The sequence below is a fragment of the Schistocerca nitens genome, chromosome 5 (assembly GCF_023898315.1).
Source record: "Schistocerca nitens isolate TAMUIC-IGC-003100 chromosome 5, iqSchNite1.1, whole genome shotgun sequence".
NCBI lineage: Eukaryota > Metazoa > Arthropoda > Insecta > Orthoptera > Acrididae > Schistocerca > Schistocerca nitens.
The window spans coordinates 706,841,140-706,859,668 of NC_064618.1; the positions used below are offsets into that span (position 1 = coordinate 706,841,140).

Sequence of the window (18,529 nt, forward strand, 5' to 3'; positions counted from 1 at the left end):
TCTGGACACTAATTTTGATTCCACTGCTTGCACTCACATTCGAGCAGACTTTCTTTGGATTTTGTAAGAGGTCTAGAACTTAGACCTACTTTAACCTAACTAACCAAAGGACATCACACACATCCATGCCTGAGGCAGGATTCGAACCTGTGACCTTTGTCCTCTTCCTTTGCAGATATTGTATACCATGGAGCATTCTTTCGCCACAAACTGTTATAGTAGGTACATATGTGTGCATTCCTTGGTCAACTATTCTTCTGATCTTGAGTTACAGTTCTGCTACAGGGTCTGCACAGAGCCAAATATTTCAAGTTCCTCTTTGATATATGTCACTAGTGCCTCTTCATCTACTTCAGTGAATATATAAAGCTTTTTACTGGTGTTAACTGCATCACTGCATAACAGTCACTGACATGAGCTTCAATACGGAGATCCTCAGAGAATCTGGGGGCAATTTATTTCCATTAGATTTAGTCTTTTCATGATAATTTTCACGATAAGTGAGCTTCCTATGTAGTTTTCACAGAGAGCATTTAGTATTGTTTTGCAGGATGTCTTGTCATGCCCACCACTCACAAAACTGTAATTTCCCTCTCAACGATTGTTGGACATTTTAAGTTCCTCCAATGATTACACTGTGATTGGGAAATAAATGTGTTAGTTAGGTGAAGTTCGTTCTAACGCTTTAGGTTACTTCTAGCGATGAGGCTGGTGGTTGATGGAAGGACCCAGTTATATGCTCACCATTGATCCTGGGCCTTATGTAAAAATCTCACATCCAGCTTCAGTTTCTGTCTCTGTTGATTTGAAATTCTTGTGTGCTATCAGTTGCTGGCTGATGTGAAAATTATCGAACTATCAGTTTAATAAGTCATGGGTGCAAAATACTAACACAAGTTCCTTACAGGAGAGTGGGAAAACTGGTACAAGCCGACCTCAGGGAAAGTCAGTTTGGATTGCGGAAAAATGTAGGAACACGCGAGGCAGTACTGACCCTACGACTTATCTTGGAAGATAGGTTAATGAAATGCAAACTGACATTTGTAGCATTGGTAACTAGAGAAAGTTTTTGTCAGTGTTGACTGCAATATTCTCTGTGAAATTCTGAAGGTAGCAGGAGTAAAATACAGGGAACAAAAGGCTGTTTACAACTCAAACCAGACAGCAGTCATAAGAGTTGAGGGGCATGAAGGGGAACCAGTCATTGAGAACGAGTGAGACAGGGCCTGTCCCCAATGTTATTCAATCTGTGTATTGAGCAAGAATTGAAGGAAACCAAAGAAAAACTTTGAGTAGGAATTAAAGCCAAAGGAGGAGAAAAAAAGTTTGAGGTTTACTGATGACACTGTACTTCTATCAGAGGCAGCAAAGGACTTGGAAGAACGGTTGAGTAGAATGGACAGTGTCTTGAAAGGGGGATATAAGATGAATATCAACAAAAGCAAAGCAAGGATAATGGAGTGTAGTCAAATTAAATCAGGTGATGATGAGGAAATTAATTAGGAAATGATAGGCTTAAAGTAGTAGATGAGTTTTGCTGTTTGGGCAGTAAAATAACTGATGATAGTCGATGTACGGAGACTGGTCATGGAATAAAATCATTTCTGAAGCAGAGAAATTTGTTAACATCAAATATAGACTTACCTGTTACGAAGTCCTTTCTGAAGGTATTTTTCTGGACTCATGTACAGAAGTGAAACATGGACAATAAACAGTTTAGACAAGAAGCAAATAGAAACTTTTGAAATATGATGCTACAGAAGAATGCTGAAGATCAGATGGATAGATCACGTAGGTAATGAGGAGGTACTGAACAGAACTGGGGAGAAAGGAGATCTGTGACACAACTTGACTAAAAGAGGGGGACGGCTGATAGGACACGTTCTGAGACATCAAGGGACCACCAGTTTATTGTTGGAGGGAAGTTTGGGGGTTAAAAATCGTAGCGAGAGAGAGAGAGAGAGAGAGAGAGAGAGATGAATACAGTAAGCAGATTCAGAAGGATGTAGGTTGCACTAGTTATTCCGAAACGAAGATGCTTACACAGGATAGAGTAGTGTAGAGAGCTGCATCAAACCAGTTTTCGGTCTGAAAACAACAACAATGACGAATACACAGTGTCATACAATTCTGTAGAATTCTCCGCTCTTCTTGTCACTCTAAGACCGATTGCAGCACACCTTCTAAAGGAATCGTTTGCTTCAGACAGAAAGTTCTTTGTTCATCGTAAGCTAAATTTTCACGTAATAATGTGTGTTCAGTTGTAACGTGACACACCCTCGGCTGTAACGTGACCCCTTGAAATTATCTCTCTTCTTTTTGTATCAGTCTTTCTGAATATACTAACCATATCAGTATCCATCATATGATGCAAACTTCGCTTTCGGTTTCCTTTTTAAAAATTTTACCTGACATTACTAACGTTTATTGGAAGTTTGAACCACCACTTATTCACAGTTAAAAAACCATTTTTTTGGGTGGGGGAGAGGGGGGAGGAGAGAGAGAGAGAGAGAGAGAGAGAGAGAGATAACTCCTGCGTAATAATTCCAAAAGCTTAATAAGAGAGCATTTCACACACCCTGAGTAGTTTGTTTCCTCGGTACCCACTACATCTAGTGAGCGTTCCTCGATCCGCCCCCTGAGGAGGAGCCTGATGGGGCAGGAGTACAGCAACCCGCCACTTTCCATGGGTTATCTTCTCGATATACACTTATATTTATCCATAAAATCTCATAGCCTTCAATTTTTGGTCTTAGCCAGCCAGCTGTCTGTGCCTAATATTATGAGACTCCCACTATTTTTTGGTGTGCTCCAAACTCTGGCACCTGATGCACTGCGAGTCCTTTGTCAGTTGAATGCAAGGATTTTAATATTACTGTGAGTCCTTTGGTAAGGATTTTGATATTTTAATAGTCTCCTCTCCCAGGAGGAGGAGGAAAAGGGGGAGAAGGAGGAGGGACAGTTCTTTGAGTCTTAGCCCTAGTAATTCGGGATATTCCCGCATGGCTTATTATAGAGCATTCCAAGTCTGTGGTTTGAGTTTCCCACTCGAGTCCAAACCAGGTGCCCGTAATAAGTTCTGAGGATTATGTTGCATATTGTGAGATCCGTTGAAGTTCCGTGAGCTGAGGCTGGTATTCTCAACCTTGTCTGCCAGTCGCTGGAATGAACCGAGTATTACTTTGAATCTCAAATGACAGACATCGTACTTTCCAACACACACCACCATCTGTAGTTATTTGCACTCTGTTTCATCAATGGTTGCCAAAACAGCCTCTTCAGAATGATTACTGAGGCCTCCAGACATACACACTGAGTCACAAGGTCATCCATCTGATCGTATCCCTTCCCAGTGTTCATTGCGTCTTGGCAATGCCGATGGTTAACAAACAGCTAACCTTTCGCACTTGTATCCCTCTCACGAGGGAATCAGCACACTTCCCAATAAATAAAATGTGTCACACTGGCTCACTTCAGTTGTTTTATTCGTTCGGAAGTGTGCAAGTGTGCTGATTCCCTCTTAAGAGGGATACAAGTGCGAAAGATTAGCGGTTTGTTAACCATCGGCATTGCCAAGAGGCAATGAACAATGGGAATGGATACGGTCAGATGGATGACCTTGCTACTCAGTGCGTATGCCTGGAGGCGTCAGTCATTATGCTGAAGAGGCTGTTTCGGCATCCATTGATGAAACAGAATGCAATAATACATAACATCAGCTAGTTACAGAAAAAACATAAATTGGGTAAAAATGCTCAAAAGTAACGTTGTACAAAGAAGGAACCAATGGTATTATTCTGTGATAATGTACTCATAAACCGCCAGAGATCGTATATTATTTGATTTATATTAGCATCTCCAAATATTCATTGCCCTGATGGCAACTCGTGCATCCACACACAGCTCACGCCACTTTTTGTTGACAGTTGTGCGAGTGGGTCTTTCAACTTGTAACATGTTATCATCAGCGAAAGAAATATCTGAAGATTCTCACCTCTGATGAGCGAAACTAATAATAAATCGAATAATACGTTGTCTGCGCCTGCTTAGCTGTACATTAATTCTCGCAGTCGCTGCTTGTAGGCGATGACTGTTTGCTAAATTCGTCCATGTAGAGCAGACTTCGTAACCATGTACGTTCGTGGAGACGTTACGTTTCTAGTAATTCCGTTAGAAAGTGACGTGACTCGTTTCCAAATAGCTTCTTGTTGCAGCTTTTGCTTGCGGATACTTCTCGGCAGCATCGCGCTGCATTCTAGTGTCGGCTGCTGTGTTGCAGATGCAGCTCCGCGGGCCGGCGCTGGTGCTGCTCCTGGTGGCAAGTCTGGCGGCTCCCGCGTCCGCCGCGCGCATCCTCGCCATCTTCCCGCACTTCGGGAAGAGCCACTTCGACTTCTTCGAACCGCTGATGAAGGCGCTAGCTGCGAGAGGACACGACTTGCACGTCCTCAGCTACTTCCCGCAGGTACCGGCAGCAAAATATTTAGGAGTTATTTTTGGCTCAAAACTATAAGTCACACAGCACGCCCACGACAAGCTAAACAAAACTGAAGAGAATGCATGTAGAACAGACAGATAAAAAAATTTCGCCTTTACAAATCTATCGCTCTTCAAGCAGTCAAACCTTTTAAGTCCTAACAAGGGGGTTACATATGACTTCGTTAAATAAACTACACTACTGGCCATTAAAATTGCTACACCAAGAAGAACTGCAGATGACAAAGGGGTATTCATGGGACAAAAGTATTATACTAGAACTGACATGTGATTATATTTGCACACAATTTAGGTGCATAGATCCTGAGAAATCAGTACCCAGATCAACCACCTCTGCCCGTAATAACGGCCTTGATACGCCTGGGCATTGAGTCAAACAGAGCTTGGATGGCGTGTACAGATACAGCTGCCCATGCAGCTTCAACACGGTACCACAGTTCATCAAGAGCAGTGACTGGCGTATTGTGACGAGTCAGTTGCTCGGCCACCATTGACCAGACGTTTTCAGTTGATGAGAGATCTGGAGAATGTGCTGGCTAGGGCAGCAGTCGAACATCTTCTGTATCCAGAATGGCCCGTACAGGACCTGCAACAATCGGTCGTGCATTATCCTGCTGAAATGTGGGGTTTCGCAGGGATCGAATGAAGGGTAGAGCCACGGGTCGTAACACATCTGAAATGTAATGTCCAGTGTTCCAAGTGCCGTCAATGCGAACAAGAGGTGACCGAGACGTGTAACCAATGGCACTCCATACCATCACGCCGGGTGAAACGCCAGTATGTCGACGACGAATACACGCTTCCAATGTGCGATCACCGCGATGTCGCCAACACGGATGCGATCATCATGATGCTGTAAACAGAACCTGCATTCATCCGAAAAAATGACGTTTTGCCGTTCGTGCACCCAGGTTCGTCGTTGAGTACACCATCGCAGGCGCTCCTGTCAAGGGTAACCGCAGCCATGGTCTCCGAGCTGATAGTCCATGCTGCTGCAAAATGGTTGTTGTCTTGCAAACGTTCCCATCTGTTGACTCAGGGAATGAGACGTGGCTGCTTGATCCGTTACAGCCATGCGGATAAGATTCCTTTCATCTCGACTGCTAGTGATAAGAGGCCGTTGGGATGCAGCACGGCGTTCCGTATTACCCTCCTGAACCCACCGATTCCATATTCTGCTAACAGTCATTGGATCTCGACCAACGCGAGCAGCGATGTCGCGATACGATAAACCGCAATCGCGATAGGCTACAATCCGACCTTCATCAAAGTCGGCAACGTAATGGCACGCATTTCTCCTCCTTATACGATGCATCACAACAACGTTTCACCAGGCAACGCCGGTCAACTGCTGTTTGTGTATGAGAAATCGGTTGGAAACTTCCCTCATGTCAGCACGTTGTAGGTGTCGCCACCGACGCCAACCTTGTGTGAATGCTCTGACAGCTAATCATTTGCATATCACAGCATCTTCTTCCTATAGGTTAAATTTCGCGTCTGTAGCACGTCATCTTCGTGGTGTAGCAATTTTAATGGCCAGTAGTGTACAAACACTCGTGCAAAATTAAAACTATGTGCCAGACTTGGACTCTAACGTAGAACCTTGACTTTCACTGGCAGTGTTCTCGCGTCCTTACAGCTTTACTTCCGCCGGTAGCTATCTACTACCGGCTTGTTGTAATTAAAGTGTAGGTACTCAGGAAGGTCCACTATGGGCTGTAATTATAATATGGCAGCCAAACGTTGTAAATATGCTAATGCATTAGTGTGGGGCACGTTTACACTTCCTTGCGCCGGAGGTTTGAGTCCTCCCTCGGGCATGGATGTGTGTGTTGTTCTTAGCATAAGTTAGTTTAAATAGTGCGTAAGCCTAGGCACCGATGACCTCAGCAATCTGCAATGCAGTCTGCCGGCCGGAGTGGCCGAGTGGTTCTAGGCACTACAGTCTGGAACCGCACGACCACTACGGTCGCAGGTTCGAATCCTGCCTCGGGCATGGATTTATGTGATGTCCTTACGTTAGTCAGCTTTAAGTAGTTGTATGTTCTAGGGGACTGATGACATCACATGTTAGGTCCCATAGTGCTCAGAGCCATCTGAACCTTTTTTTTTTTTTTTTTTTTTTTTTTTCAAATGCAGTCTGCTTTGTTGGAACCATGTAGCAGATTAAAACTGTGTACCGCACGTGGAGATAAACTCCGATCTATATTGTAAAATCGGAGAACTCTAAACAGCACGTTTTAAAGTAAGACTGAAGATTATAATTGCAGTAACACTAAAATAAAAAAATCTAAAATAAAAAAATCAAAACGAACGTCTTGATGGCCTAACGGCACCGATCGACCGCCTTGTCATCCTCAGATCTTAGGCATCACTGGATGTGCATACGGAGGGGCATGTGGTCAGCAAACCGCTCTCCCGGGTATTGCCAGTTTTCGTGACCAGTAGTGCCCCTTCTCAGTGAAGTAGCTCCTCGATTCGCTCACAAGGGCAGACTGCACCCCACTTGCCAACAACACTCGGCAGACCCAGACAGTGACCCATCCAAGTTTCAGCCGAGCCCAACAGCGCTTAACTTCGGTGATCTGATGGGAACTGGTCTCACCACTACGGCAAGGCCGTTGGCTGTATAAACTAAATAGGGTCTCCAAAACAAAAACAGTGGTTGTAAATAAAAGGACGCCAAAACAAGAAAACATTATGAAAACGGGACAGATATCGGTAGATGTGATAAACATGAATAAACAAACAAATTGTTCAGCTTCACAAAAATAGGAGAAAGAGCTTCTCAAATTGAACAATTCAGTAATGCATAGGTTCACCTCTGGCCCTTATGAAAGCAGTTGTTCGGCTTGGTATTGATTGAGAGGTGCTGGATGCCATCCTGAGAGATATTGCGGAAAATTCTGTCCAGTTGTTGTGTTAGATCGTCAAAATCCTGAGCTGGTTGGAGGGCCCTGCCCATAATGATCCAAACATTCTCAACTGGGGAGACCTTGCTGACCAACATAGGGTCTGGCAAGCTTGAAGACAAGCAGTAGAAATTCTCGCCGTGTGAAGAAGGAAGATGTAACCCCAGGATGGCTTGCCATGAAGGGCAACAAAACGAGGCGCAGAATATCGTCGACGTATCCCGATGCTATAATCGTGACGCAGATGGCTACGAAAGGGTTTTGCTCTGAAAAGGAATGGCACCCCAGACCGTCAGCCTAGTTGTCGAGCCACATGACAGGTGACCCTCGGGTTGGTATCCCACCGTTGTCTGGGCCGTCGCCAAACGTGTCTTTGGTGGTCATTGGGGTTCAGTTCGAAGTGGGACCCATCACTGAAGACGATTCTGCCCCAGTCAGTGTACGGAAATGCCCCAGACAGCGGTGGAATACCAGCCTGATGTAGTCTGCGAGACGGCTCGACAACTGGGATGCAATTTCTTTTCATAGTAAGACTGCTTTGGTTGTCATCCGCGGCATCAGTTTCAAGGCGAATAACTGCTTGCATAAGGGCCAGTTGCAGACCAACGCCTTACTGACTTGCTCAGTTTTTGAAGTTCTTCCTCGTGAATAAATCATCCAATGTTTCTGAAATTGTAATTATTTGTTTGTCCACGAACATCACATCTACCTATTTCCGTCTCGTTCGGATAATTCCTTTGTGCTGCGTCCTTTTTTTCTTTCTTTTGTCTCAGAATGCGCTACTCCTGGCCACGTGACCATGCCATGAGATCGTTCTCTTGGCTATTATGGATGCCAGAGCTGGTTTCCAGCATCTGATGGAAGGGCACTTCGTCCATTCAGGTGCTTTGTCTAAACCGGTTCGCCATCGAAGCCTACTTGACTGATTGGTGCTAGTAACTATCCTATAAAGACAGATGTTTTGAAGTATCTGTTGTAAATTAACTACAAAATGTCCTTGCAGAAAACAACACGTTCCAAAGGGGTGTTATTGGTAGCAGCAGGAAATGACCAATGAAAACGCTTGCAATTTGCTGCAGAGGCTGGCTGAAAGGGCCTGAATGTTGAAACAATTTGTTGCAGCAGGCTGAAGTTCAAGACATGAGGGAGCCAGCCAACAGCCCTCACACGAGTCTGGACCAGACATGTGGTTCATGTTCAGCATTTCTAAAGTCTGTAATTAGTGATCTTGAGTGATTAACGAAATTATTTTTCAACCACAGATAGCCTACAAGACCAGAAGTGTGTTGCCACTTGAAGACATGGAGTTGTGATTGAGTTTTCCAGGAACATATTCCTGTTTACTGAGTGTGCATATGCTCACGTACCAGGGGCCTCATATTGCACTGTGGAGCCATCAGTTGCCTAGAAGGTGTGCTTAAAAAAGGACTTGGCTAATTCTAACTGTGGCCAAGTTAGTAGGTTTATGTATGATTTTTCAAGTATTGACTTCGAGGACAGTGTCAGTAGAAGACATCAGGAGCCAGCTGGAGGCCGCCAGTGATGCACACTATCTAATAAAAGGTATCTGGCTGCTTGTTAGTGAATATTAACGTGGGCTGTGTCCACATTTCGCGTTTATAATGGCTTGAACTCTGCTGGGGACGCTTTAAATGAGATGTCTGTATGTCTGTGGAGGAATGGCAGGCCGTTCTTCCTCAAGCAGGTGAATATGGACTGGGGTTAAGGAGTGAAAGAGGAAGCTGCATGGTAGAATTCTGCGTAGAGCATAAATTATTCGTTGCTAACACCTGGTTTAGGAATCATGAAAGAAGACTGCATTCCTGGAAGAGACCTGGAGACACTGGAAGGTTTCAGATAGATTATATAATGGTAAGATAGAGATTTAGGAACCAGGTTTTAAATTGTAAGAGGTTTCCAGGGGCAGATGTGAACTCTGACCACAATTTATTGGTTATGAACTGTAGGTTAAAACTGAAGAAACTGCAAAAAGATAGGAATTTAAGGAGATAACAGTTAGATAAACTGAAAGAACCAGAGATGGTAGAGAGTTTCAGAGAGAGCATTAGGAAACGATTGTCAAGAACAGGGGAAAGGAATACAGTAGAAGAAGAATGGCTAGCTTTGAGAGACGAAATGGTGAAGGCAGCAGAGGATCAAGTAGATAAAAAGACGATGGCTAGTAGAAATCCCTGGGTAACAGAAGAGATACTTAATTAATTTGATGAAAGAAAAAATCTAACAATGCAGTAAATGAAGTAGGCAAAAAGGAATACAAACGTCCAAAAAAAATGAGATCGACAGGAAGTGCAAAATGGCTAAGCAGGGATGGCTAGAGGACAAATGGAAGGATGTAGAAGCACGTATCATCAGGGTAAGATAGATAATGCCTACAAGAAAATTAAAGACACTTTTCGAGAAAAGGGACCCACCTATATGAATATCAAGAGCTCAGATGGAAAACAAGTCCTAAGTAAAGAAGGGAAAGCAGAAAGGCGGGAGGAGTATATAGAGGGTCCATACAAGGGCGATGTACATGAGGGCAATATTATGTAAATGGAAGAGGACGTAGATGAAGATGAAATGGGAGATACGATACTGCGTGCAGAACATGACAGAGAACTGAAAGACCTAAGTCGAAACAAGGCCCCGAGAGTAGACAACAATCCATTAGAACTAATGACAGCCTTGGGAGAGCCAGCCACGACAAAACTCTTCCATCTGGTGAACAAGATGTGTGAGACTGGAGAAATACTCTCAGGCTTCAAGAAACATATAATAATTCCAATCCCAAAGAAAGCAGATGTTGACAGGTGTGAAAATTACCGACCTATAAGTTTAATAAGTCACGGATGAAAAATACTAACACGAATTCTTTACAGATGAATGGAAAAAGTAGCAGAAGCCGACCTCGAGGAAGATAAGTTTGGATTCCGTAGAAATGTAGAAACAGGCGAGGCAATATTGATCCAACGACTTATCATAGAAGGCAGATTAAGGAAAGGTAAACCTAGGCTCCTAGCATTTGTAGACTTAGAGAAAGCTTTTGACAGTGTTGACCGGAATACTCTCTTTCAAATTCTGAAGGTGGCAGGGGTAAAATACAGGGAGCGAAAGGCTATTTACAATTTGTACAGAAACCGGATGGCAATCATAAGAGTCGAGGGGGCACGAAAGGGAAACAGTGGTGGAGAAAGGAGTGAGACAGGGTTGTAGCCTATCCCCGATGTTATTCAATCTGTATATTGAGCAAGCAGTAAAGGAAACAAAAGAAAAATTCGGAGTAGGTATTAAAATCCATGGAGAAGAAATAAAAACTTTGAGGTTCGCCGATGACATTGTAATTCTGTCAGAGACAGCAAAGGACTTGGAAGAGCTGTTGAACGGAATGGACAGAGTCTTGAAAGGAGGATATAAGATGAACATCAACAACAGCAAAACGAGGATAATGGAATGTAGTCAAATTAAATCGGGTGATGCTGAGGGAATTAGATTATGAAATAAGACACTTAAAGTAGTAAAGGAGTTTTGCTGTTTGGGGAGCAAAATAACTGATGATGGTCGAAGTAGAGAGGATATAAAATGTAGACTGGAATTGACAAGGAAAGCGTTTCTGAAGAAGAGGAATTTGTTAACATCGAGTATAGATTTAAGTGTCAGGAAGTCGTTTCTGAAAGTATTTGTATAAAGTGTAGCCATGTATGGAAGTGACACATGGACGATAAATAGTTTGGAGAAGAAGAGAATAGAAGCTTTCGAAATGTGGTGTTACAGAAGAATGACGGAGATTAGATGGGTAGATCACATAACTAATGAGGAGGTATTGAACAGAATATGGGAGAAGAGGAGTTTGTGGCACAACTTGACAAGAAGAAGGGACCGGTTGGTAGGGCATGTTCTGAGGCATCAAGGGATCTCAAATTTAGTATTGGAGGGCAGCGTGGAGGGTAAAAATCGTAGAGGTAGACCAAGAGATGAATACACTAAGCAGATTCAGAAGGATGTAGGTTGCAGTAAGTACTGGGAGATGATTTAGCTTGCACAGGATGAGTAGCATGGAGAGCTGCATTAAACCAGTCTCAGGACTGAAGACCACAACGACAACAACATCAACAGTAAGTGACCTGAACAACTGTCATAAATTTTCCGATTAATCGCATTAAATATAGTACTCGAAATGTAATTATTGCAAATAACATTAAAAATGTGCAGTGCGTCAAATAATTTGGCCAGGGACTGTATGTAGGGCTGTCCGGATACGTTTGATCAGATAGTTTTGATTAAATAGTGCACATCTCAAAACTAATTATCTGACCTAGGAACCTTACTGAATGCTGTTAGATGCCTGCACGACACTGGCAAGTTAAAATGTCTCGCTGGTGAAAGCTAAACTGGCGACAGTTATTAAGAATATTTCATAAGGATATCAGTGCAGATAACTGGTTCGGGTCAGCCAATAAAAGTTGTCTAGTTGATTTTCGAAGCAATAGGTCGTATAATTTAGCTCGCTCGCCTAGGGCGCGTAGATTCCAGCCTCAGCTACAGATATGAGACTGAGTAACGTTTCACGATGTGTCTGAAAAAGGAGAATTGTCAATCAGTGCTTATTACCACTTTGACTTCGGCAGTGAGTTATGAACTTTCAACACGAAAAACATTCAAAACTAAAGGTTGCTCAGCAAGCAATTGAGGTAACGTGTCGGGAAGTTGTAGGAGAGACAGAAAAACAAATGAATCAGGGATTGGCGGGCCATAGGCGTGTAGCTAGACGAGATGATGCTAGGTGGACCGAGAAAGCTCTTACGTTAGATGTGTTCCGTGATGTAAGTAGTCAGAGACGATGACCTAAGGAAGGTGGAAAGATGACATTAGAAAACCTGTAGGACAAAATGGTACTGTATAGCATAAGATCGTAATCATGTATGAAAGTCTAGAGGAAGCCTTTATCTAGTATTGACTGTGATGAGATCCATGGCAACTTGCGAGGCTTTACTACTTGATGATTCCTAGTTGTCGTCGTCGTCGTCGTCGTCGTCTGTAGCGCTAAGACTAGTTCGATGTGGCTTTCTTAACCTTAACTACTGCAACCTACGTCTATATGAGCCTGCTTACTGTAGTCATCCCTTGGCGTCCGTCTACATCGTTTTACTGAACTGACTATTCATAAATGTTCAGAATGTGTCGTACCAAATTTGATCGGTTCCGATCCGTTCTTTTACTCAAGTTTTTTTTCCCCTTGATTCGATTCAGTATCTCTTCATTAGTTACCGGATCTGCCCACCTAATCTTCAGTATTCTTCTGTAGCACCACATTTCAAAGCTTTTATTCTCTCCTTGTCTGAACTACTTATCGCCCACATTTCACTTCCGTACAAGGTTATTGTTTTGGTTGGCAGGAGAGCCAACACCGTGTTACTAGAGGAGGCCGAAAGGCACGCGTTTTAGCTCACGCAGACTGGCATGAGGTCTGGAACAGGACAAGGAAATTAGAATTTAGAAAAAAGGACGTAGCTGGTGGAATACTTAACTTTAATCCATTAATGGTGAACGTCGGTCTTGACGGTACATGAATCAATATCAATAGTAACTGATAATGGCGCCTTGCTAGGTCGTAGCAAATGACGTAGCTGAAGGCAATGCTAAACTATCGTCTCGGCAAATGAGAGCGTATTTTGTCAGTGAACCATCGCTAGCAAAGTCGTTTGTACAACTGGGCGAGTGCTAGGAAGTCTCTGTAGACCTTCCGTGTGGCGGCGCTCGGTCTGCAATCACTAATGGTGGCGACACGCGGGTCCGACGTATACTAACGGACCGCGACCGATTTATAGGCTACCACCTAGCAATTGTGGTGTCTGGCGGTGACACCACATTCCTGCCCCGCAAATCGGCGTACGGTTGTGGCATAAGGCTTCCGCCCGCCGTGGGGAGGACCCCATGTGGACGTATGCAACGAGGTGGGGAGCCTAACAACAGGCGACGCTGTGCCACCCGCACCCTGCCATTCGGACCGCGGGGAGCTAGGAAACGCCTGAAAACCTGCTCCAGGGTGCACGCCAACATGCGGTGTATGCGCCCGCAGAGAGACAGGAGGGGCCGAAGGGTCGACCTCCATCGGGCCGGGGCACCCGACGGGCTTAGACGACATATGGTCCGGAGCGGGCAAGAGTTCCATGTCGGAGGACAACTGGTCCCGGGAAGCGATCGGCGGCGCGTGACCCAGGGAGGCGCCCGGCGACTGCAGCGAAGCGTCCACTGCGGGCGTCGCCGGCGGGAGAACAGGCGGCGGCGGCGGCGGCGCGTCGCCTTGGGGCAAAATGGCAGGCAGCGTCGGTAACACCTGGGGCTGAGGCGAGCCAGAAGATGGGTCCCCAGGGCGCTGACCAGACGGCACCGTCGCTGAAAGCAGACGGCGAGCGGCAGATCCCATGTGACGACAGAGGCGCAGCTGGTTGAGATGCCGTCGCACCTCACCAGAGGCCCCCAAAACCAGATACATAGCGCGTCCGAGGCAGCGAAGAATGCGCCCTTCGAGCCAACGCTGTGAACCTCGGTAGTGACGATAGTAGACAACGCCGCCTGGAGCAAAAGCAGGTGTCTGCCGCTGCACAGGAACCTGATGCGGCGGATGTAGCAAAGACATCAAGGTTCGATGATGATGACTGTGGAGCAAATCAGCCGGCGAGCGGCCATCTCGGGGCTGAGAGCGATACCAGGACAAAAAGAGCAATAACGCGTCCTCCCGAGAATGCGACTCTTTTAACTTCAACATCTGTGACTTGAAAGTCCTGACAAGTCGTTCAGCGGCACCGTTTGACTGTGGCGAAAACGGCGCGGACGTCAGATGTTGAATACCATTGGCCTTGCAGAATGACTGAAATTCTGCGGACATGAATTGCGGGCCATTGTAGGAAACAATAGTCTGTGGAAGACCTTCAATGCAAAAGATAGCAGATAACGCTTGGATGGTGGCAGATGACGTCGTGGAAGACATCCGGACAACAAAAGGAAAATTACTGAATGAATCTACCACAACCAACCATCGAGCATTCCAGAATGGACCAGCAAAATCGATGTGTAAGCGTTGCCAAGGGGAAGTGGCTTTTGGCCATGCAAAGAATTTCCGCGGTGGTGCTGATTGTTGTTCGGCACACACCATGCAAGAAGAGCATATGTTCGTAATCGCGGCATCGATTCCGAACCAAGTACAGTGCTGACGAGCAAGTTGTTTCGTTCTCACTATACCCCAATGTCCTTGGTGGAGAAGCTGTAAGACAGAGGACTGTAACGAACGTGGGACCACGACCCTGGACTGATCATTATCAGAACGCAACAGCAAAACACCACGTCGAACAAAAAGTCTCTCCTTGTAAGCAAAAAATCGGCGAACCAACGGATCCCCGAGCCGTGACTTTGACAAGGACCATTGCGTAGCAACAAAACGCAGAACGGTAGCAAGGACAGGGGCGGCAGCTGTGGCAGTAGCTACACGACGAAAATCAATCGGAAAGGATTCGACCACGTCATCGGTGGCCGAATCAATGAACATGCAAACAAGTTCGGAGGAATCGAATGCGCTATTCTCAGCAACACGCAAACGGGACAACGCATCGGCGTTTCCGTGCTTAGCAGTGGACCAATACAAGATATCGTAGCGGTACTGCGAAAGGAAAATAGACCAGCGAATGAATTTCTGCGCTGTACGTGGAGGTACAGGCTTGTTCGGATGAAAAAGCGATGTCAAAGGTTTGTGGTCTGTGATTATGGTAAAGTGACGACCATACAAGAAATCATGAAACTTTGTAACGTCAAATACGAGAGCCAATGCTTCTTTCTCGATCTGTGAATAATTTCTTAGCGCAGATGAGAGCAATTTGGACGTAAAGGCAATAGAGCGATCGTGCAATCCATCTTTGTGCGCAAGCACAGCACCGATCGCGAAATCCGATGCATCCACCATCAACAAAAGGGGCTTCTGGGGATCGAATGGCGTAAGGCAAGTATTGGAAAGCAACGCCGATTTCAACTGGCGAAAGGCGCGTTCGCATTCCGTCGTCCAGACGAACGGAACACCTTTACGGCGTAAGCGATGAAGCGGAGCCGAAATGGAAGAGGCATGCGGCACATATTTATGATAATAGTTGATTTTTCCCAGCACACTCTGTAGCTGCTTCAAATTCTGTGGCGAAGACAAGTCTTGTATGGCACGGAGGTGCTCGGGACTGGGATGTATGCCTTGGGCATTGAGTACATGTCCCAGGTAGGGCAAGTCACGAGCAAAAAACACACATTTGTCCTTCCGCAAGCGAAGACCATTTTGTCGCAAGACCTGAAATAATTTTCTGAGATTGGCTAAATGTTCTTCTTCTGTCTTTCCGGAGATAACAATATCGTCCAGATAGTTTGCTGCAGTAGGGACCGCCGGCCGGAGTGGCCGAGCGGTTCTAAGCGCTACAGTTTGGAACCGCGCGACCGCTACGGTCGCAGGTTCGAATCCTGCCTTGGGCATGGATGTGTGTGACGTCCTTAGGTTAGTTAGGTTTAAGTAGTTCTGAGTTATAGGGGACTGATGACCTTAGCAGTTAAGTCCCATAGTGCTCAGAGCCATTTTGCAGTAGGGACCGACGCACAAACAGTTTGTAGATATTGCTGAAACAATGCAGGGGCGGATGCACACCCGAATGGCAGTCGTTTGAATCGATACAAACCAAGATGCGTGTTAACCACCAAAACGCGCTGGGATTCTTCGTCCACCAGTATTTGCAAGTACGCATCTGCTAGGTCCAACTTCGAAAAATATTTACCTGGGCACAGTTTGTCAAAAAGATCTTCTGGGCAGGGTAAAGGAAAAGTTGCAATCACTAGTTGTGGATTCACTGTTGCCTTGAAGTCCACACAAAGTCTCAATTTTCCCGAAGGTTTTGGCAAAATTACGAAGGGTGATGCCCAGAGAGAAGCCTGCACACGTTCAATTACACCTTGTGATTCCAAATCGTGTAATGTTTTTGCGACCTCATCATGCAATGCGTGGGGAACATTGCGCACTCTGAAAAATTTCGGTTGCGCGTTTACTTTCAGTTCCAAATGTGCTTTATAGTTTGTAGCGCAACCAAGGCCCGGTGCAAAAATGTCTGTGAATTCTTCACATAGATGAGAAACACTGTCTGAAGGCACAGTCTGGTTCACTGGTAGGACCTGATTTACTATAGACAAGTTAAACAACTGAAATAAATCGAAACCAAACAAGTTCACTGCAGAAGAAGAACGAAGTACGTAAAATGACACAAGTTTTGTTTGTCTTTTGTATGTTGCAAGAAGGCTGCACCGTCCTAACACAGGGATATCTTGACCTGAATAACTAGTTAACTTAACATTTGTGGCATGCAACGGAGGTGTGCCCAGCTGTTTGTACGTGGCTTGATCGATCAGTGAAACTGCAGCTCCAGTATCGAGCTGGAATGGTATCACTTTGCCGTTAATATCCAAGTCTACAAAAAGTTTATTGTCCTGCTGACGACAAGAGCGACTGTCTAGTGCAACATGAACTGACACTGGTACATAATCACTTGCGACTTGACGGGATTTCCGGCGATGTCGATGCACACTATTTGTGGGACGAATACAGTCACTGTTAGAGAGAGTGGCACTGATTGGAGTGGAATGAACTACATGAATTTCCATGGGCGAAGTTTCACGAGCCTGAGTATCCTTGGTTTGAATTCGGCGCGAAGCAAAGGGCGTGGAAGGGTTGTGAGTTTCCGATCTGAGATTTTCTGGCAAACACTCTGAACATGTCCTTTTTATTACAGAAAAAGCAAATAGCCTGGCGTGACTGGCAGTTCTCAGGCGAATGTCTAGTAGCACACCGCGGGCATGATTTTAGCACTGCATTTGCTTGCCTGCGCGGCACACGTGGCTGAGAGCCTGGCGGCAGCGGCGCGGCCGGGCGCGAGGGCTGTTTACTGCTCCGTGCAGCTCGCCTGGCGGGCCGGTTAACCTGACACACGGCTGGTGAAGTTTCAAATGATTGCTGAGCAAAGTCAAGTGTGTTCTGCCGATCCAATATGTCCATCACTTGTTGAAGGGAGGGATTGACTAGTGTCAAAATCTGTTCCCTTATACGAAAATCAGAAACGTTCTGTGCAATTGCATCATGTACCATAGTATCTGAATAAGGGAGTCCACATTGACACTCAAAAGCACAATCCCTAGTAAGGCCTTGCAAGGTTGCAACCCACTCCCGATTAGTCTGACCTGCCGTACGTTTTGTACGAAGGAAGGTATACCTTTTCGCAACTACATTGACTGATTCTTTGAAATATGCATCTAATGCAGACAAAATTTCTTCGTAGGACAGAGTTGCTACGTCGTGTCGGGGAAATACACTCCTGGAAATTGAAATAAGAACACCGTGAATTAATTGTCCCAGGAAGGGGAAACTTTATTGACACATTCCTGGGGTCAGATACATCACATGATCACACCGACAGAACCACAGGCACATAGATACAGGCAACAGAGCATGCACAATGTTGGCACTAGTACAGTGTATATCCACCTTTCGCAGCAATGCAGGCTGCTATTCTCCCATGGAGACGATCGTAGAGATGCTGGATGTAGTCCTGTGGAACGGCTTGCCATGCCATTTCCACCTGGCGCCTCAGTTGGACCAGCGTTCGTGCTGGACGTGCAGACCGCGTGAGACGACGCTTCATCCAGTCCCAAACATGCTCAATGGGGGACAGATCCGGAGATCTTGCTGGCCAGGGTAGTTGACTTACACCTTCTAGAGCACGTTGGGTGGCACGGGATACATGCGGACGTGCATTGTCCTGTTGGAACAGCAAGTTCCCTTGCCGGCCTAGGAATGGTAGAACGATGGGTTCGATGACGGTTTGGATGTACCGTGCACTATTCAGTGTCCCCTCGACGATCACCAGTGGTGTACGGCCAGTGTAGGAGATCGCTCCCCACACCATGATGCCGGGTGTTGGCCCTGTGTGCCTCGGTCGTATGCAGTCCTGATTGTGGCGCTCACCTGCACGGCGCCAAACACGCATACGACCATCATTGGCACCAAGGCAGAAGCGACTCTCATCGCTGAAGATGACACGTCTCCATTC

The 18,529-nt window shown here is 45.6% G+C and overlaps 1 protein-coding gene across 3 annotated transcripts in view; it reads left to right on the top strand.

Moving 5' to 3' along the window:
• The window catches only part of LOC126260192 (UDP-glycosyltransferase UGT5-like), a 369,168-nt gene that overhangs the window by 255,188 nt on the left and 95,451 nt on the right, over positions 1 to 18,529 (top strand). For all 3 annotated transcript variants that reach the window (XM_049957468.1, XM_049957470.1, XM_049957469.1), the window contains one exon: positions 4,280 to 4,465. In XM_049957468.1, the coding sequence (XP_049813425.1) occupies positions 4,280 to 4,465 (186 nt within the window). The remainder of the gene's footprint in view (positions 1 to 4,279; positions 4,466 to 18,529) is intronic.